Source organism: Cloeon dipterum, chromosome 4 (genome assembly GCF_949628265.1).
Source record: "Cloeon dipterum chromosome 4, ieCloDipt1.1, whole genome shotgun sequence".
Classification (NCBI taxonomy): Eukaryota; Metazoa; Arthropoda; class Insecta; order Ephemeroptera; family Baetidae; genus Cloeon; species Cloeon dipterum.
In genome coordinates, this window is record NC_088789.1 from 5,743,092 (window position 1) to 5,763,289 (window position 20,198).

At 43.5% G+C, this 20,198-nt stretch overlaps 4 protein-coding genes across 7 annotated transcripts; 2 read left to right on the forward strand and 2 right to left on the reverse strand.

The window, feature by feature from the left end:
- Nucleotides 1–210: 210 nt before the first annotated feature.
- On the forward strand, nt 211–9,587 carry shtd (shattered). Its single transcript, XM_065487286.1, has 32 exons — nt 211–414; nt 478–603; nt 676–889; nt 949–1,197; nt 1,259–1,389; nt 1,714–1,868; nt 1,923–2,027; nt 2,083–2,268; nt 2,325–2,517; nt 2,823–3,191; nt 3,251–3,311; nt 3,685–3,834; nt 3,892–4,181; nt 4,236–4,382; nt 4,433–4,597; nt 4,650–4,812; nt 4,867–5,299; nt 5,350–5,587; nt 5,841–6,003; nt 6,057–6,245; nt 6,306–6,491; nt 6,546–6,672; nt 7,063–7,287; nt 7,335–7,536; nt 7,901–8,133; nt 8,190–8,385; nt 8,504–8,571; nt 8,623–8,761; nt 8,812–8,997; nt 9,052–9,229; nt 9,279–9,404; nt 9,465–9,587. The coding sequence occupies exons 1-32, from the start codon at nt 391–393 to the stop codon at nt 9,554–9,556; spliced, it is 5,709 nt and encodes a 1,902-aa protein (XP_065343358.1). The 5' UTR covers nt 211–390; the 3' UTR covers nt 9,557–9,587.
- On the reverse strand, nt 9,569–17,558 carry vir (VIR_N domain-containing protein). Of its 4 annotated transcripts, none has more exons than XM_065487288.1 (17): nt 17,459–17,558; nt 17,161–17,273; nt 16,965–17,109; nt 16,699–16,898; nt 16,542–16,650; nt 16,158–16,452; nt 15,196–15,425; nt 15,058–15,147; nt 14,542–14,734; nt 12,924–14,484; nt 11,941–12,475; nt 11,385–11,547; nt 11,074–11,329; nt 10,733–11,019; nt 10,188–10,484; nt 9,778–9,971; nt 9,569–9,710 (listed from the first exon to the last, which is right to left on the reverse strand). In XM_065487288.1, the coding sequence occupies exons 1-17, from the start codon at nt 17,525–17,527 to the stop codon at nt 9,612–9,614; spliced, it is 4,836 nt and encodes a 1,611-aa protein (XP_065343360.1). In that variant the 5' UTR covers nt 17,528–17,558; the 3' UTR covers nt 9,569–9,611. The 4 variants fall into 4 exon arrangements, with proteins under 4 accessions (XP_065343360.1, XP_065343361.1, XP_065343362.1 ...); XM_065487289.1 differs by having other exon boundaries at nt 15,058–15,141; nt 15,196–15,428; XM_065487290.1 differs by having other exon boundaries at nt 10,188–10,478; nt 15,196–15,428.
- A 367-nt stretch (nt 17,559–17,925) lies between these two features.
- Nucleotides 17,926–18,594, reverse strand: LOC135943422 (huntingtin-interacting protein K). The gene is made up of 2 exons (XM_065489945.1): nt 18,465–18,594; nt 17,926–18,401 (listed from the first exon to the last, which is right to left on the reverse strand). Exon 2 carries the CDS (start codon nt 18,365–18,367, stop codon nt 18,008–18,010), a length of 360 nt encoding a protein of 119 aa, XP_065346017.1. The 5' UTR covers nt 18,368–18,401; nt 18,465–18,594; the 3' UTR covers nt 17,926–18,007.
- A 271-nt stretch (nt 18,595–18,865) lies between these two features.
- Nucleotides 18,866–19,946, forward strand: CIAPIN1 (cytokine induced apoptosis inhibitor 1). Its single transcript, XM_065489944.1, has 2 exons — nt 18,866–19,030; nt 19,137–19,946. Exons 1-2 carry the CDS (start codon nt 18,954–18,956, stop codon nt 19,855–19,857), a joined length of 798 nt encoding a protein of 265 aa, XP_065346016.1. The 5' UTR covers nt 18,866–18,953; the 3' UTR covers nt 19,858–19,946.
- The last annotated feature ends 252 nt before the right edge of the window (nt 19,947–20,198 follow it).

Genomic DNA, 20,198 nt, shown 5'->3' on the forward strand with positions numbered 1-20,198 from the left:
CATTATTTACTGTTTTAATAATTTTCGTTTGAATAGTTTCATTTTCTAACAGAAAATAAGTTTTACGTGTGTTATGGACAATGTACAAAACGACTAAATTTCAAATAGTGGACTAACTATTACACTATTGTAGTCACATCCTCGTATTAAACGCACATATAGCGCCAAATCCGTTTGAATGGAATATTCCACAATACATACACACCCCCTTCCTCCGCTTGCATAAACAAACAGCAGGCACCGTCTGTTTTGCCGGCAAAACAATCGCTCAACTAGAGTCAAAACTCGAAATATTTACTAAACTCATGCTGCAAAATATTTGATCACGATTGAGAGGCCGGAGAAGGTTTTATTCCATTGTTTGGCAATCTGGCAGCTCCAGAGCAGACCATGATAGCCGCCACAGATGTCCAGGTTGGTGCAGATCATCATACATATTTTTTTTCTAAACGCAAAATATTAATTTTTCATTGACAGGATTGGCTGCCGCATGGACGCTCACTGGAACATCCCGGACAGTTGGCGGGTGTCTCTGGATCCGACGAACCGAATGACCGACTTGCGGAACAGCTCAGCAACATTGACCTCTCCGACGCTGGAAAGGTAAATATGATACATAAATTTCAAAGAAACAAAAATCTGAGCTGATATATTGACACGCTTTATTTTTTTCAGGAATGGTGGTGCATTCGGGCTAGTCCAGATATAGACGGTGCTGAGGAGGAACTGTACATCAATGGCAGGACCGTGGTTTGGAGCCAAGGCGCGCATTCCCGATGGACGATCCTGCGTTCGTTTACCTCAGAATTCCCAGTCCATCTCACTTGCTGGGCCACCTTCAAGGATTCTCCCGCTCTGCACCAACTCCCCCTTCGCAACGAGACGACAGGTTGCAAAAAATTTGAAATTGATATTGGCTATAATCTATGCATAATTAATTATTTTTAGATGGCACCTTCAAGGCCATCTGTATCGTGGACACGCACAACATCAACGTCTTCACCACGGACGGCCGGGACTACGTCGCCAGCTCTCCCTTCCCCATTTCCAAAATTTGGCCCATAAAAAATGGGCTCTTACTGGAAATGGAGGCCGACGTGCCAGCCAACTCAGAAATCTCCGCCATCCAATATCCGCTGATCTTTAGTGTCAACCACCCCTACGATGACATCAAGCCTGTCATGACCAAGCATGGCAGTGAGTTTCAGCTCAAGCTTCTCCGCTTAGTAAAAATTCCATATTGCAACTTTGGTTTCAGCTCGCATTGGTGCTGTTACGGATCCAGGACAAAGAATTGTCTTTGCCAGTGAGGATCCATCAATATGTATGCTTTACGATTCAGTGGCTGGATCACACAGCGTCTGGACAGTTCGAGGTGCCACCCTTCAGGTACATAGATGGGTTTTGATTTTTAATAGCATAAGTACTAATTAATATTGGGACGGATCACGGCACCGTTTTTTAGCTTGACCTTGAAACACTGTACAATGCTTGCCTTATGCCCAGCGTTGCCATTTTTCTCAAGGTTGCGTTGCCGTGATCCGCCCCATTGAATCCATTTTTTTCGATTTAAAATTATGATAAAAATGGGTTCAATTAAGTAGAAATTTGAAAGAAAACACAAAGGAAAATGATGTGTTAATTCAAATTTTCACTATTGAAATTTTAATAATTGTAGCTCTGGAAAATAGTAAAAGTTTATTTGTTAATTAGGAAAGCTTCACGCCAAGAGGGGCTGTTGAGCTGTCACTCACTGGTGAAAGCATTTTGAGCGGTCCATACCATGAGAATCCCCTGGAGACGATTGGTGCTTCGCCGATCCCATCTGCTCTGGCTGCCTCCAGCCCCGTCACCAGCAGAATAGATATGTAAGAATGAGTATTTCTCACTGACACAAGTACTGATAGGGAGAATTTGTTTAGGCGTAGGTCTTCATACATTGCATCCCCGATGAGTCCGCCGCCAATGACCAGCTTAAACACCAGTCGGCGCAACACGGTGACTGGGGTCTCGCCGTTCCATGCAAAGTATCCTGTTCTATCAGTGTTAATCAAAAGTGATAACTAATTCTTCTTGGATCAGGGCCAGCCCTTTCAACGCGTCTCGAAAATTCAGTCTAGCCGACAGCCTTGGAGGCTTGGGGACCCCGATTTCTGAGCGGCGCGAAACCATTGACTGCCGCTCGCCCCTGAACATGCCTGTTGACGTGCCTATGCAGCCGCTCTACCCAGAGGTGTGCCTCGAATTTCTCTGGTCAGAGTCTCCCAGGTAAGTCAAAATTTTAGGATTGAAGCTGTTGACGCGTGAACCAATTCTGTTTGCAGGGAGAGCAGTCGCAGTGGTGGCGCCTCGAAGGCGTTTTTGACCACAGACTTGGTCGGCCAGTCATACCTGTGTTACCTTGTTACTGGGAAACAAGAGCTCTTTCTTGTCAAGCTTGAGCAGACGAATAGTATGAAGCAGCTGATTTTCTGCACTAGAACCAGTATTCCTGCCAAAGACGCTGTGCCTTTATCTGTAAGTAGTGCTGAATTTACACCTTCAAACCTTCTTTAAAATTGCTTTGTACATTGATTGTCACGATTTCCCTTCACTTAAAATTCGAATTAGAATAAAAATAAAGGATTTTCGAAAAATATAAAATGGATTTTTTTAGGAGCAAAAAAGCATTTTATATAAAATTAAATATCACATACTTCTCACATATTTGATGAATTGAATGAACAGTCCCAACCAATTTTATCTGCAAAATGTTTTTTCATATATATTAAAATAGAAACTTATCAACAGTATTTTCTAATATTAATAAAATAAATTATTAGGAATTGCCGATGATTGTGGTGCTAGACGTGTGCGGTGGCGTCACTCTCTACTCAGGCCCAGACGTCGTGTCCAAGGTCTTCCTGCCCAATTTGATGCCGATGCAGACGCCTGTGGCGACTAGGTCCTTCCACTCTCTGATTACATCTCCAGCTAGCTTCCACCTGTCTGAGAGCTCGTTCAAAGTGCGTAGGAGCAGTCTGCGCGCGGAAACAACCATGGAGGGCTCGTTGTTTGCCGACGCATCGTGCGTACTTTCGCCAGTGCCAAAGACGATGAAAATGGGCACCTGCGCTAGTTTTGATGGGAGTCAGCTAAACACAGATGAGGTTTTGTGTCTCCGGGACGCCGCCAAGAAACGCGTCACCTTGGTATAGTTTTGCATAAACATGATCAACGTGGACTTCAGTTAAAACTCACGCATTTATAGGAATTCAGCAACGGGCACATGGTTCGACTAGGTCTACCTGAGATTCATACCTCATTGCTTGGTCAGTTATCAGTTATTTGAATTCACATTTTTAAATTTAGTTATTATCGGGGATTTAGTTAACTAAATATTTGTTTCATAGATTAGTTAATAATGTGAAATTTTTTTTGGATGTTTGGTGTTTAACCATAGACAGTTGGTTCTCATTTTTGCTATTTGGAGCCAAATTATTTTCATTGACTTTTTGTTTTAAACTAATGCAAAGCTATGGTCGTTTCGTTAGATTTATTAAAATTTTCCATAAAGTAGCTGTAGTGCTTATACTAGCGCTGTGCACGCGAAAATCTAAGAGTATATAAGTTCAATTATGGATATTAATTAAATTTTCTCGACTCAAAAATCACACCCTTAGGATTTTATCGTGTTTTTTACAGTGAGGAAATGCATTCAAACGCTGCGGATAGCTTTGAAGAGGGAAAGTGCCATGCAACTGCTGACCAAATGGTATTGCGCGAGAAACGCGCCAGGCTCCCAAGATATCACGGCAGAGACTGAGTGGCAGCTATTCTTGGCAGCGCTTCTTGGTATCTTATCCTAATCTCCTAGTATTAATATATTTTTACACCTTCTTCTCACGTTAGGCTTGATGGGCTACGAGGTGGAGAAGCTGAAAATTATCAAAAAGTACGATGCGAATTGCGCACCGCAGGAAAAGCGGAAAAAGAAGTCAGAGTCTGGGAGCAGGGATGACTGGAGCTGGGTCATGTCAAACCACCAAAAGGAACTGTCAGACATGTGCTCAGTGCTCAAGATAAGCTGCCCTGAGTTGTTTAGCATTGAATCAAATGCAACCGACGGCAGAATCAATACGCAGGCCCCGCTCTTCAAGGCATTTGAATCTATTCTCGCCTCCCTTCACCTCCTTTATGAAGTATTACGTTGCTTTTCATCGTGTCAAGTGCTTATAATTGAAAACGTTCTGTAGGAAATGAAACTGGACGTTCTGTGCAAATCAGACCTCCCTCAGCTTGCCCAGCTGCTGCACTTGCTGGCCAGTGACTTAAAGGTGCCAATGTATATCGAGCACTATTGGAAGGACTACCCTCACTTGTGCCGTCCATACAATAGCCAGGTAACATACATTACAAAGAAAATGAAATTTGCTGTCAACTGATTTCAAAGGAACGTCAAATGCAACCAAGCGACCTCAGTAAACTGACCCTAAAAGTGTCTGAGCCATCGTCCATAATGCACATGGTACAAACGTTTTTGGACTGTCCAAGTCGGCAGCCTCGACCGTACCCATATTTGGCAAATGTAAACGACTTGTCGAGAGATATTGTCCAAGTAAGGAAATTTTAGCAGGAATACCCAATCGTTTAATTTTAAACTAATTCAGCTGACCGCTCTGCTTACAATGGGCGTGAAAAATCCAAAAATTGACCTGGAGCCGTTTGTACACTACAGCGGCTCATCGTTTTTGAGGAAAGAGTTGGAAAAGGAGAAAATTCCACACACAACAAGTGTCGCTGAAAGAGCCATTCAGTTGATGGTCCAAAGAAGTAAGAACAAACATTGTTTTTAATCCATTGAACATTTTCTATCTTCACCTTTAGATATTACACAAAGTGTGATTGAACGGCTGCCTGGAAGCATTGCTCTGCTGTTCATGTGCGCCTTGTCTGAGTGCCGAGAGAATCCTCCTCCAGACTGGTCCGAAGAGGCATTCAAACTAGTTGGAAGGGAAGACCTGGCGATCCTGTACCGAGGGGAGGCAATGACTACGCCGCACAAGCTACCCAACGTCCAGAAGGAGAACACAACTGAGGAGGTTGTGGATGGAATGGAGGACTTGGAGCTGGAGGGCCTGCAGCTGCGCTTTCCCAAGGACCAGCGGGTGGCATCCGTGCGGCGTATGCTGCAGGCGGCCAAGCCAGTAAAGATCACCGTCGTACAGCGGCCTGAAGTTTCAGACCATGACTACATTGAAGAGCAAGAGAAGCAGCTCCTCTCTTTGTGCACCAGAACTCTGGCCTTGCCAGTTGGAAGGTACCATTCAAACTTCTTCAAAATATTGTGCTCACGTTTTCTTTTCTCAGGGGAATGTTCACCTTGGCGTCTGTTGAGCCAGTCGTACTGGAGCCTCTTCCAATACCCAAGTTGTGTTTGACTGGCAGGTCCCCGGTCAGAGGAACGACTGTTGATTTGTCCCACATTGAAACTGTGGCCAACATGAATTACTGGCCTCTCTTCCACAATGGAGTAGCAGCTGGGCTCAAAGTCAGCCCCAACGCGCCAGGAATTGATTCCACTTGGATCGGCTACAACCGCCAAAAGGTTTGTAAAATATGTTTGCATTCTACAATATATTTAATATAATGTTTTATGGCAGTGATTTTTGCTAGGAATATTTTTTTTGTTCTACCCCTGTTTTACTTAAGTTAGTGAATAGCAGGGATTTTAATTTTCTTTTAATAATTAAAAATGTATATTCTCAATTAATACATTGCCCTTTTCCTTTTTGGTAGCTATTTTTCCTAGTGAAAAGCCGTCAGAAAAATAATCAGTTATTTTATTTGCCTTTATATAGGGAAGCGCTGACTCAACGACTGAGCACGCTGGCTTTTTGATGGCGCTTGGTTTGAACGGACACTTGAAAACGCTGAAAAACTTTAAAATATACGAGTACCTGAACAAGTGCCATGAAATGACCAGTGTAGGATTGCTTTTGGGTATTGCTGCCAGCAAGAGAGGTGTGTAACTCAACTCCATTGCCAGGGATTTTATCATTAACGTGAGGCTTCAGGAAGCGGCGACCAAGAAGCGTCTCAGGCGATCAGGACGATTTGCCTGCACATTGAAGCGATGCTGCCACCAACCTCACTGGAGCTTAACATTGCCCAAAATATCCAGGTGGCCGCACTGCTTGGGCTTGGTTTACTGTACCAAGGCTCAGCGCATCGACACATCGCTGAAGTTCTATTATCCGAGATCGGTAATACTTTTCAAACTCATGCAATGAGTGAATTATTTCTTGAACTGTGAAACTAATCAGGTCGCCCACCTGGACCTGAAATGGAAAACTGCGTGGATAGAGAATCGTACTCGCTGGCTGCAGGACTAGCCCTGGGCCTGGTTGTGTTGGGCCAGGGCAATGGACACATGGCGGGCCTCAAGGATCTCGCCATTCCTGACACCCTGCACCACTACATGGTCGGCGGGCACGTGCGACAACTTCCAGGTTCGCTCCCAATTATTTCCCATCTTAATAAAATTTTAACAAATAATACTGCAGTTTCCCAGAGGGAAAAGTACAAGAACCCAAGCTATCAGATCAGAGAAGGCGATTACGTCAATGTCCACGTCACGTGCCCTGGAGCCACATTGGCACTTGGAATGCTCTATTTCCGCACAGGCAATGAGTGAGTCATTTTTCGAGAGTTTAATTTTATTTTTTACAATTTTTAAAAAAGTTTCTTGGTTAAATACAACTTTTTATGAATATTTAGCATCAGAAAATTTTATTGAGCCAAGTTTTCTGTTTTCTGGAAAACAAATTGAAGTAGAATTGAGATTTTCCCTCTGCCAACAATTTTAAATTGAGTTAATCTTAAATTGGTTGAATATAATTAAAACCAGGCTTAAATTGGTTATTTATGAAATTTATGAAGATGAATTTTAAATTGTACTTGAACTCATAAAACTAAAATGATTGTTTTGGTGCTATGCCACACTTAATTATCGCTACTTAATTTGACATGATTGTAGTTTTGGTCTAGTGATGCCAAATTTAAATGAAATTTTCCCATCAGGTCTGTAGCGAGTTGGATGGAAGCTCCTGACACGCAGTACTTACTGGACTTCATCCGGCCTGATTTCCTGCTGCTGCGGATTTTGGCAAAGGGCCTTATCATGTGGGACCAGATCGTGCCCAGCAAGGAGTGGGTCGAGAGCAACGTGCCAGAAACCATCCGTCCGTTCGCCTTATCCAAGCCGCAGCCTGGCACTGACCCTTCCATTGATCTGGAAACAATGAAGTATGAGCACCTTTTCCAACTAAAATCAAACTAATTTGGACATTCAGTCAGGCGTACTGCAACATTTTGGCTGGCTCCTGCATGGCCATGGGCCTTAGGTTCGCCGGATCAGCGAACAACGAAGCCTATGAGACTTTGTTCTACTACGCCAACCACTTCATCTCGCTGCTCAGCAAGTCCATTGCTGAACTGGCTGGCAAGTCAACCGTCGAATCCTGCATCAATGTCATTGTTCTCTCCCTTGCCATGGTGAGTTCCACAACTTGACACATATATTTCCAGCTCGTTTTTTGTGAACCTTCAACTGCCATTATGGGTTCTGGAAAATTATTATAAAAACTCTATTTTTTAAATCAGCCACTAAATGCAATTTTCATATCAGCAGTATAATTTTATCAAATTTAAATCTTGTATAACCTTGTAATATGTCCTTAAGTATCATTTCTCCAAAATTGGCTGGACTTCTGTAGTTTCCATAAAAAAAATATTTTCCTCTTAAAAAATATAAATATTGAAATTTGTAAACGATATCAGTGTGAGTTTGTTACAATTTTAAAAGTTAAAAATGCACAAATGATAAAAGATTTTGTATGAAATTGTTTTGTTTTATTAGGTTATGGCTGGCACTGGCGACTTAACAGTGCTGCGGCTGTGTAGATTCCTGCGTTCGCGTGTTGGGCCAACACAAGCGGTGGTCACGTATGGGTCGCACCTGGCCACGCACATGGCCATGGGCCTTCTGTTCCTCGGCGGCGGCCGCTACACGCTGTCGACGTCAGCACAGTCAGTCGCAGCCCTACTTTGCGCCTTCTTCCCCAAATTCCCTACACATTCCAACGACAACAGGTGAGTTTTTTGTCCTTTTATCAGGCAGGTAGGTCTTAAAATGATCGAATTTTCAGGTACCACCTTCAAGCCTTCCGCCATTTGTATGTGCTGGCGGCGGAGCCTCGGCTCCTGCTTCCCCGTGATGTCGACTATTTTAAGTGCGACTACACCAGTCTGAAAATAGTCTACCTGGACACGCCCTGGTACAAGAACCAGCAAGTCGTCCTCAAAGCGCCCTGCCTGCTGCCAGAGCTGCATCTTATCAAGGAGGTGAGACACAAGTAACCAATTTAACTTTTGACTTAAATTAGCTAGCACAGGAACTATATTTTATTAGTGATAAAAATGAGAAAACTGAACTGAAAAATAACTGAATCAATGTTTATAGATTAATGTCACAGACGAAAGGTACTGGCCCATCACCTTTGAAAAAGGCCGCAACTGGAACCAACTGATGTGAGTGTGCTGCAAAGCTACGTTTTTTCCATTTTAACAAGTTATTCGCAGAAACTTGCTGAAAATGAACCACTCATTGCCCATCAAAAAGAAGGCAGGCTGCTTGTCTTACAAAGACGATCCGTCGGGCTTTAGGACCATGTTTGCCAAATCTCTCACGCATGAAAAGACAGTTTGTTGGTCTGCCAGGGTACGCACAAGATAAATCAAATATGTTAAATCCTCAACGACTTTATTTAGATGGATTCCATATTGGCCTTCTCGTCGCAAAATCCGCTGGTCGACTTCGCGGGACTGTTCCTCAAGGACGCACCTGGTGACACTGACAAGGAGAGGGAACTGAAAGATTTGATCAAAACGTACACATATGACTGCTGCGTTCACGACAAGTCATCCCTGCTGCCAATTTTGCTGTCATTTCTTTTTGTGAGTCTGATGGAAACTCTGGAAAGCAATCGCTAATAGTTTCAATGAATCAAGGGCACCATTGATCTGGCAAACGGTGAGCCAGACACAAGCGTCATCTGGCAGATCAAATTGCATTTGAAAATCGCTGAACATCTGTCCAAGACCTCCAAGCTCACGCCATTAATCTCAACAGAGATGGCAATTTCCATTGTATCAAGGACGCGTGCGGCATTGGACTCCCTGGAGTCTCGTAAGTTATTATGATTTTTCTGCGACTTTTAGTTTAATGATTTTAAAAGGTCTGAAACCTCACATTGAAGACTACTCTAATGGTCGCACTCTGTCAACCACCGACAGCCATATTCTCAAGTGTCTTGCTGCTTACTTGGTATTCTATGATATCCCTACACCCCAAGTTCTTCAAGGTAAATGTTCAAATTTTCTCGTCCAAGCGTGTCGTTTATAGCCCTTACAACTTATTTCAGGAATCAAGAAACCATTCAACCCACTACACTTGCTAAATTTAGGATTCACGCCGTCAATGGCTCTAAAGCTTGGAAATTCGTATAAAAAATAAAACAAATTTAAATGGTTTTTCTAAGATAAAATCTTTTAATTGCCATTGGTTAACACTATCTTCTGTATGTGGGAGCTGGGGTTGCCATGAATCTGCCACTTCGGTCTGGCGCCATCGACCTTCCCCGCATGCGTTGTCTGGGCACAAGCAAATCCTGCGATTGCAAGATCAGTTAGTCTCGCCTTCTCCTAGTAGTAGTACAAGTAATTCAGATTCGTCACCTTGGCTGCGCGCATTGTTTGCTTGTTATAGCCAGTAGGTCCCGTCGGCTGCTGGCCGGCGCTCTCAAGGGCAAGGAAATCGTCAACGTGCAGAGATGGTGGTCGTGACGTGTTTGGTGGCCGCGATCGGAAAGTGTCTCCTCTTGATGATGGCACAGATCTTGGGAAAAGCAGTCTTCCTCGTATTGGAGCAGCTAGAAGCAAAAAGTTTGCTGCATTTTCAAAACTGAATCAAATCTTTTGTTGGTAAATATAATTTTTGTTATATCCAATTACTATTAACACACTTAAAATCCCTTCTGATTTAGATTCAAAGTAATTTTTACCAGCAATGGGTGAAATTATTTATATTTCCATAGGATCCTTTGGGAAAATTGGGCTTTCGCTTCCATATTAAAAATAAAACTTACACATGGGTTTACGCACAGCCCTCTCCCTGGAGAGAGACACGTCGTTTTGACTTAGTCGCATGTCGTCTCCACGGTGCATACTGTTCAGTTTATCTATTTCCTGCGCCAGATTAACATCTGGCAGGGCGGCGGCCACAAGTTCAGCAAGGTCCAGGATTTTGAGGTGTTCTTTCGACTCTGGCAGCGTTGGCAGATCCAGTTCCGCTGGGGGCTCACTCTCCCTCGTCGGCTCTTGCAGCAAGAATTGCACGGGTAGTTGCTCTGCCACTGGCACCGTAGGAACTTCAGTCTCTAAAACTTTGTAATAATTTTGTATTCATTTTATATTTGCAAACATCATTTTTGTATGAAGTTCAAATTCAATTTTTTGGCTTTAATTAATTAATAACAATTTAGTCTGATAGTCTGACAAGAAAAAACAAATAAACATATTTGTTGGTCACTGAGGAGAGAAACATTCTCAAAGCTAATCACAGAGTTGATTTAGCCTTTCAGCGATTCAACCCAACTGGTAATTTTTTAATGTGAAAGAAGAAACATCATACCTGTTTCTAGGGGTAGGTCAGAAGCTTGAACGGCAGACGCTACTTTGAACAGGTCATTAATTTCAGGTCTCAGGTTGAGTTCATTAAGTCGGTTCAATGGATGATTTTCTTGATTGCCCACGTCACATCCGCATATTTTTGACAGTTGTGAAGGTGACGACTCAAACGACGGGTAGCACTTTTTCAAAAGCACGATTGTTCTAGAAAGCATTTCTTCCCGGTTGTCTTCTACTGCCACACAATAGCTGAACACATTCGACAAACACTCGGACTTAGTTTCTAAACACCTGAGAAAAAATTAGTGATTATGATGCAAGAAAGGCGATAGTTATATAACTGACATTTTCACAAAGTGCAGTCCGACTTCTGTACCAGAAATTAAATGCAAAGCGGAGAGTGCGGAAATTATGTCCTTGGAAAGGCTGCTTTTTTGTTCCTTTGTCAAAAATGCGATCAAGTCAAGCAGGCAATGGGAAACAGATTGGATAATTTCTCTGCTTGGAACGGACTGCCACTCGGACGAGAACACAGTCTCTTTCGGCTGGAAGAGATTGTCTACAAACTGCAGAATGAGTTTCGTCTCCGTGTAGCGTTTGTCTAAAAAATAAACGAGTTAACATATATGTGCCTGCAAAGGAGTACTTTGGCTCACCTTGCACGTTCCTATGGATTACCCAATTGAAGAGCGTGATTAATCCGTTTTCCTCAGTTCCACCGGTGCGCAAGAGGTGGAGTAGAGCAATTTTCGGCGCACCCCGAGCGCTAAGAGCCGTCAATAGGCACAGCCTCCTTCGCGTAGAATCTGAATTGTAGTCCTGAAATCACGAAATTGATCCTGTGAGAGAAGATTATACAAATAGTTAGTTTAGTCTTAAATTAAAATTAAAATCACTGGGGGCTAGATTCACGCAAAGCGCTATTATGGCTTCAGCTGGGGATTCAGGCTCATGAAAATGTGGTTAAGAAACGAGTTATTAACAAAAATATGATATTATTAGCATATATAACATGAATTAATTATGCCGATTGGAGAAGAAAAGCACTCTTGAAACTCGTACAGAAAGCAAAAGAGCTCTAAATTGCTGACCGGCGCGAACCAATTCAAACGCGCATCTGGCCCCCAGTGGTTAAAAGTTATAAACATTTTTTATGTTGGAGCAATAAAATCTAAATCTACTAGCAATAAGATTTGTTTGCTGCAGACTAACCAATTTGCGGTCCAATTTAATACTGGAAACCAAGCCTTCGACAACAGACTGCACAACAATCAAGGCCAGACTGGGCCCCAAATCAGAAATGAGTCGGCAAATTTCGAGCATCTTAGTGGCGAGTTTGCGGACAGACGAGACGCCGAAGAGGTTGATCATCTCGTGTATGGCGGAGGCGAGCGGGTGTAAGTGCGCTCCCCACAGCCGGTAGAAAGTGAGAATGCGCTTCTCATCGTCACTTCTTATCAGCCTGGTGCCGCAGACCGGCAGTGGTTTAGGCAGTAGCTTCGAAAGCAGGTCCAGCCCCGGCAGCACAGTGTTCGGCCGCAGCGAAATGTGCTTGAACACCTCGGCCGCCATCTGCGTCCAGGTACTCTTGGGTAGCTGTTCCTCTGAGCATGGCTGTGTGTACGCCATCAACGACTTCACCGTCAGCTGCAGACTCTCGTTCACGCTCGCAAAAAACGGTGTGTCGCTCCTATACGCGTGCAGCAGCTCATAGATGCTCAAAAGAGGTCCAACTGGTGTGAGATTCCTGAAATTAACTCGATTAAATTAATGCTAAATGCTGATTTGTAGAAAAATGGTAGTTTTAGTGTTTCCAATTTTAAGCAGTATCTGTTGGTTGGATCCAAATTTGAGGGAAAAATAAAACAAAGTAAAAAATGGTCAAATTTAAAGCTTTCACTTGATAATAAATGAATAACAAAACTTTATCCTTATTGATTTCAATAGTTTTAAAATTATTGACCAGTTTTGCGAAATGCAGTGAACCCTATGCCACAGCTGGTTCCTAAAGACAAAAGAGATTAACGTTTCTATTGGAAAACTCCCAGAATAAAACTCGACCAAAAGAGACATTTATCATACAAATTTAAAGGTTTTATAAGCGCCAGTATAGCCAAAAGATGAATCACAAGAGCAGTGGATTAACAACGTAAAATCAAAGAAAATAAAATTATCATCAGCGTTTAAATACTTACTTGAACTCAGCTCCTTGGCTGGACGCGACAAGCGTCAAGATGGCCCTGAGCAGAGCGAGACAGGGCAGAATCAGATTAATGAGGTTTAGCCCCTTGATGCCGGAGAGGGTGGCGGCGTGCAGCTCAGGGTGCTCGAAGGCCGAGGCCACCGATGCCAGCACATTGGACAGGATGAAGAGGCCGTCATGCGAGAAGAGCTCAAGCAGCATCTGCCTCTTGCTGGCGTTCTCGAACTCATCTAGACTGTCGTCCAGCTTGGGCAGGGCCAGGTACTTAAGGGCTCTGACGATGGGCACCAGCTCCTCCGCGTTGGATTTGGCTTTGTCTATGTTGGCGTTCAATTCTTGGCACAGCGTTTGGATGTTAGAGCAGTCAAAATGCTTGACCCAAAAGGCAAGGTGGGCAAGCTTGTTCTCCTCGGTGAAGATCTGGCTGAGGTGCTGCTGGTAACGGAAAAGGTATTCAGGGCAGTCGACCATGGACACAGTTGAATGGATCAAGTCGAGGCTCAGGTTGCGGGACGCTGACGTTGGTGGCGTAGCCTTAGCGATTTTGAACAGCGGCTCTGAGTGGTCGGCCATGGAGAGAACCTGCGCTACGTTGAGCCGGCCAGCCGGGGTCTCACACAAAATTTGCAGCGCCTTAAACGTCTCAATGTCGTCCTCTGAGCGAATTTCATCAGTGTCAGCGTTGGCCAGCTCGTCCAGCACGGCCAGGATGCGCATGCAGTAAGCCAGCTCAGCGCCGAGCGGCTCTCTCAGATCGGTCAGGGCGCGGATCAGCACCTGCGTTTGCCCCGGCTGCGAGGCGAGGAATCGCAGGCCGTGCTCCTCCTTGAGCAGACCGCCAATCAGCGCCAGCACCTGCTGGCACAGCTCGTCGTCCGGCTCAACGGCGGACAGGCACGCCAGGAAGCACTCAAGCAGCTTGGCTGACTTCATGAACGCGTAAACTGCCACGTGTGGTTCATGCGTGCTGACAGGGAAGTTGAAGTGCGCAGCCACCGGGAGGAAGCGGTTGAACTGGCCGAGTTTCATTTTCATGTCTGTGAACGCGTCCTGAACAAACTTAAATGCGCACGTCAGCCTGACCCTGGAGTCCTGGTCGAATTTTGCGTCCGAGCATGCCTGCTGGATGAACCGCAGCGTCTCGTAGAGGTTGATCTTCCGCACCAGGTTGTTAAGGGCGAACTTGACCCTGGTCACCTTGGTATTACGCCACAGCTCAAGCACAAAGCTCACGCCATTGCGACCTCGCTCTGGCTCAAACTCAAAGAACCGCTCCATTGTGTTGCTGTTGGAGAGGGTGCAGTCCAGAACCCGAATACCCAGCAGCTTCAGCGACAGGGCCATGCAGTCTTCCTTTAAGAGCTGCGTGATCATGCCAAACAGGCCCGCGTCCACCAGGGAGGCAAGGGCGTCATTTCCAGCAGAGCATAGTGAAAACGCAAGACGCAGTCCCGCCTTGAGGTGGCGCACCTTGAAGGCTGGCACCGCCTGCTCCTTCGCCTTCTCCACGTCTAGACCAATTTTCACCCAGCTAACTAACTTTGGTAAAAACTCTGAAAAAATAATTCATCAAATAAATCTTGGTGTTTTTCATTAATTGAATTGCGCACCAGGTTTGAAGTGAAGAGAAGTTGGAACCAATGGAGCCAATTGCTCTAGATTTTCCACCCAGGTTTCAGACATGTCTTCTGAAGATCTGATCTTATCAGCAAGCTCAATGAACCTGCTTGGATCAACTTTCGCAGCCAACTTGGCGTTTTGCTTCATATTCTCTCCAACACTTAAGCTCGGATCAGACAAATTCTGAAATGATAGTATGGTATTTTGTGGTATTTCAAATTTAATATTTGTGATTATCTCTTTCCCTGTCTGCAGTGCATGAAACGCAATTTTCGCATGATTTCATTTTCATGAGCAGAAATTAATTACTTGGTATAAAAATTAGATTTTAATAAAAATTTGCTGTTTGAAAAATTTGAAATTAAATTCCAAATCCACTTGACCTGATGAAGTTATTAATTCATAATCCCCACTCGAATTAAATTTATTAGCGCTGAATTGAATGTTTAAACATAAGAATGAAAATTTTCTCGTTTCAGCTAGTTCGAATTTTTGCTTCAATTTACTTCTAGAGTCCGCAGCGGCTTATTTGGATCAAACAGTGGCGTTCTCTCAATTGGGATATCCTTGATGTCGTCGAATTCATAGTCCTGAAACTGGAAACAATAGATAAGTAGCATTATTTGTTAATTACATTTCTCTACCTCCGCATCGTCCATGTCTTCATCGCTCAAGATTGGTTCATACTGCTCAGGGTCCTGGTCAGGAGTGGAGAGGGGACTATTTTCCTGGTTTGGCTCTTGAACAGGCGAGTTCGCCTCAACGCCATTGCCCAAGTCTCCGTCATCGAAAGTGTCCCCGATGTCCCCGTCAGATGAAATGGACTCTACATCTCCAGGAGACAGAGCCTCAAACGGAGTGGCAACAGTACTTTCTTCTGAAACCCAATGTTCAATATGTCGTGTCGTAAGGCACGTCTTTAACCAAGCAATCTGCCTGACGCACACCTTTAAGGGACCTCGACATAATTTCAGCACGGAAAGATAGTGAAACTCGCAACTTGAAAGAGAAATACCAAATTTGAATGGAGGATTTTACTTTGTGACCCTTGAAGAACGTATTTAGCTTCAAAAATCCCATAAGCCAATGAAGTCGTCGCCCTGATCTCACATAAAAAATAGGTCACAAGTATTAAATAATTTTTAAATGAAGACTGGGTGAACCCTTCTCTAAAGGAATTGCGGGGGTGCAAATATCAACATTTAATTTATTCGCCAGATCAGTTCTGCACATGTGGAAATAGTGGGAACCATTTCTCTGGTTTTCAAATACGCAGTTCTAAATGAAAATTAGCAAGACTTTCACTACTTTCCAGAGAGGAATGACAGAGAGGTGATGTATGTCTATGTCACAAAAATAATAAGCATCATTTCCAACACGAGAATTCGTATGGCAGCTATGAACATACCTTAATATTAAGTGAACATGGCCGAGGAAGAGTTCAATAACGAAACAAGTGTCCACCATCATACTCAATGTCAAATAGTTCAGTTCTAAAGTCTACGCCCAAGCAAGGTCAACAAGAAAAGAAGGGCTTTAAAAGTGTCTGTCCCGCTGAGGAGGCAGTTCGCGCCCGCACTGTAGCGTCTCTTGAGCTTTGAAATACCTTTGGCCTCCACCTCGGCGGGAGGCTTCTCATTCGATTTAGTCCATTTTTTCTCGTCCATCGGCGGCGTGTGCGGCCTCTTGCGAGCGTTCGACTCGTCCCAGCTGCGTCTGGACGCGCCGCGGCTGCCGCCCCACTCTTGCCGCTCGTGGTAGTCGTTTGTCCTCGCCTCGTTCCACTCCCAGTTACCGCGGCCTGCGCCGTGCCTTGCAGGTCCACCCTCGCCACGTTCCCAGCGCTCATTGCCGCCGCGCTGGCTATCCCATTGCTCCTTCTCATAGCCATCCCCAGAATTCTGAATGAGCAAAAAATTAATTTAAGCAGAATTTCTTGAATACAATTTTCCAGCCATGTTTAACTTTTCACGAAATTTAAAATGTGTACCTGAGACTGTTTCCACTGATCTCCAAAATTGCCTCCATACTCCTGCTGCGGATAGGTCCTTGTGTCTTGTGAATAGTTCCTTGGGTATTGTTCTTGAGAATCTTTGAATCTACATAAAAACTTAATAAATCATAACAAAATCAAATCTTAATTCAACCTTTGAGCGTTCCCAGAGTCATTTGAAGTCCACTCGGGTCGTGGCGATCGACTCTCAGTCTCTACATTCTGAGCAGAAGCTGCATGCGCCGAAGAACTGGCGTTTGTGTTATCTGTCAGGCTCTTGCTAACGCTGCCATACACAGCCAGCGTGATGGTCGTGTACAGTCCTCGCAGAACCAGACCATCAGTCGGAATTTGCTTTAAAGTTTCAAGGGAAAATATAATTTTAACTTTAATTTCCTAAGCATTGCCTTCTTTTCTTACCGAGATGGATTTCCTGTCAAAGGGCAGCTGTATGTTTCCATTCTGCTTGTACTCCAGAGATCCAAGACTTTCGAAGGTCGCCGCGCCAGGTTTGCTCAGGTCATTGACGAAAAATTCTATCGTGAACTGTGAAGGGTTTGTGGCTCTGGAAAATATTCTAGTTGCAATTAAGTAGAAAAATAACTTGTCAACCTACCCCAAACGCACTCCGCCTGGAAAGTCGGCTTGGACCTTAGCGCCCAAAGGTATGATCCGCACTTCCGAAAGTAAAACAGGCTTTGGAAATTGCACCAAGTCTAAATTGAGTTCCTGAAATTAAAATCAATCAATGCCAACTATAAAAACAAATCATCCGGCAAATCAAGTTGTGTGAAAAATGAAAAGCCAATTATTTTATATTTAGAATCGGGGTTTTACCAAAGTGTTAAAAATTTATCCTAATTAAAATTATAATTGATCATGCCGTGGCAACAAACAAGTGACAAAAAGCTTACTTCAGACGTTTCGTGCGAAAATGTGTCGAAAAATAAAAGTTGTGCTTCGTCGTCCATATTGACCGCCATGAAAACAAACTCAAATTTTGTTATTTTGTCATTGGTCTGTTGGCATCCCTGATTTTCTATGACTTAAATCACCAGGCTGAAAGTAATCAATCCACTCGCCGCATGGTGAATAGATACTTGAATTGAAAATAATTTTAAGGTGTCAACGTGATGTAGTATTGTTGGCTTTTTGTGAATAAATTCCAAAACATATTTATATATTTTTAAATTTCAAGCATTTCTCCATTTTGTTTCTGGCAATTATAAAGTTAGTTTTATTTTTCATTATTTAATAATTTAAATTAATATTAACTTTTATTTTAATTTTAAATTCAGATAATGAAATCCACATACAACCATTAGAGATCGAAATTAATTTCTACGTCGGTATATCAATAAATCAGAAAGGCAAAAATATCTCAAATTATGAGTAGTACAATTTATTTTAACATACATAGTTTGACAGGATCTCATACGCGCATTCAAGTGACATTATTAAAATCAATTCGTGAGTGAAATAAGGGCTTCAACAACGTTTCCAAGGTGCTCTCTTAGTGTCCTTTCAGCTTGAATCCTCGAGATTTCAAGCTCGTTGGCGATAAGATCAACATCCTCTTTCTGGATCGACACTTTAGCCAACTCCTTCTCCTTGGCAATTCTTTCAGCGTCTTCTTTCTTGCGCATGTTGTCAATGATCGTCATTGCCCCTGCCAGGTCAGAAGCCATGATTTCTTGCTCCTCGGCATAGTCGGTGACCTTTTCCAGGTCAGCCGCGCCGCTGTCATGCTTGGCACTTTTTTTCTGAGACTTTTCCTGCTCGACCTCGTCGCCATACACTTCCTCGTCCTGGGAACCTTCCATTTCGCAGACGGGTGACTGAGAAAAATGTGGAAACCTTGAAACAAAATCAGAAAATAATCTAATTAAATATTTCTGTATGTTAGAAAAAACAACGAACCTCAAAATTTGCTGAAGTGAGATTCTGCGTTGCGTTGTTGCGTTTTAGGACTTGTGCAGGTGTCGCAGGTGTGAGACGTGAGCTGGGCGTGAGAGCGGCTGGCTGATATCTGATCAATGTTGATGCATTGCAGCCAACTTAACTTCAATCATCACTTGTAATTCATTCGCATTGCTATGAAAAAATATTAATCGTGAGTATTTTAAGGCAAATTTCTCATATAAATGTGACATTTTGTTTAGAGAAATCGTGCAAGGAGATCTGAACGAAATGGTCGAAAATTTTATAATATTATATTATCTGGAATGGATGGCACCCGTGGAAAATGATAAGCACTTCTGTCATGGTGGTAATTTATGAACCCGCCCAGTTTTAAATTTTGTCAAGATAAGACGGAAAAGAAGCGAAGTCTAGGAATAATCCGAATAATCCAGAATTGAGTTTCCATTAACATTTTGAAACTTTGCTGGTACAAAATTCAATAGCGAGATGGACTCTTTGAAAAGTGGGGAATCTACTCTGCTACTCTGGAACGACAGTGAAAGATCCAGCGACGATTGTCAGAGGTGAACAACTCCTTCAATTATGTACATTATTAATTACACATCAATGCAGTCAAAAATAACAAATCGTAGATATAACTTTAAACACTTATATATTATGTAATTTCAGGATATCGCAGAAGCTTTCAGAAAAAGTTGGAACAGAAAGTCTATTGAACCCGTCGTCAAACTCTACCACCCAATTAGAAGCCAACAAATTCGAAACAGTGGTTCTCTCCAAGGTGCTGATATCTCCGTTGAATTCTGTGGAAAACATCAAACTCCTGGCTGACATCTCCCGCATCCTCAAACCAAACGGCAAGCTCATCGTCCTGCAGCCAAAGTCAGAAGACCTGGAATCGACCCTGGTGCTATCCGGCTTCAACAACCCCACCGTCAGTTCCAACCCTGCTTTTGGCGACTGCTTTGAAATCATCAGCACAAAACCTTCGTTTGAGATTGGCAGTTCGAAAAAGCTCAACCTTGATGCGCTGGCTGTGTGGGATGCCGTGCAGAAGGAGGGTGGCAAACCCGAGGACATCATTGACCCAGACCAGCTGGTTGATGACGAGGACTTTGCCAAGCCAGATGCTGCCTCGCTGATGGTGTGCGGCACCACAGGCAAAAAGACTCCATGCAAAAACTGCAGCTGCGGTCTGGACAAAGTCGTGGCGGCCAAGAGCGCTGGGGACAAGCCGCCCGCGCCCCAGGAGCAGCCCAAGTCGTCCTGCGGCAGCTGCTACCTGGGAGACGCGTTCCGCTGCGCCTCATGCCCCTACCTCGGCATGCCGGCCTTCAAACCTGGTGAGAAGGTTACACTCAGCGCCAGCATGCTGCAGGACGACATTTAAGTTCCATCCATATGTCTACTATTTAAATGGGCCCACTAGATGTACTGTCAATTTGGTTATATCAAATAGTAAATAAAACTTTAAAAATACGTATCATATTTAATTTTAAAAAGGACACTGTCTGATTATGCAGTCTCGTTTCTCAACAGATTAGTTAGTAACTCTATTGCACAAGAAAATTATTCGTTATTTATTGGTAAGAATTGTGAGAATTGTTCAACTTGAAAGTAAATTAACAAAACCTGTTATCGATCTCTCTGTCTTGAGGTTGTCCTTACAGTTTCATCTAATTTGTCACTACAAATTTAGCCATTGTGTGTGCATGAAAAAAGTAACTGCAA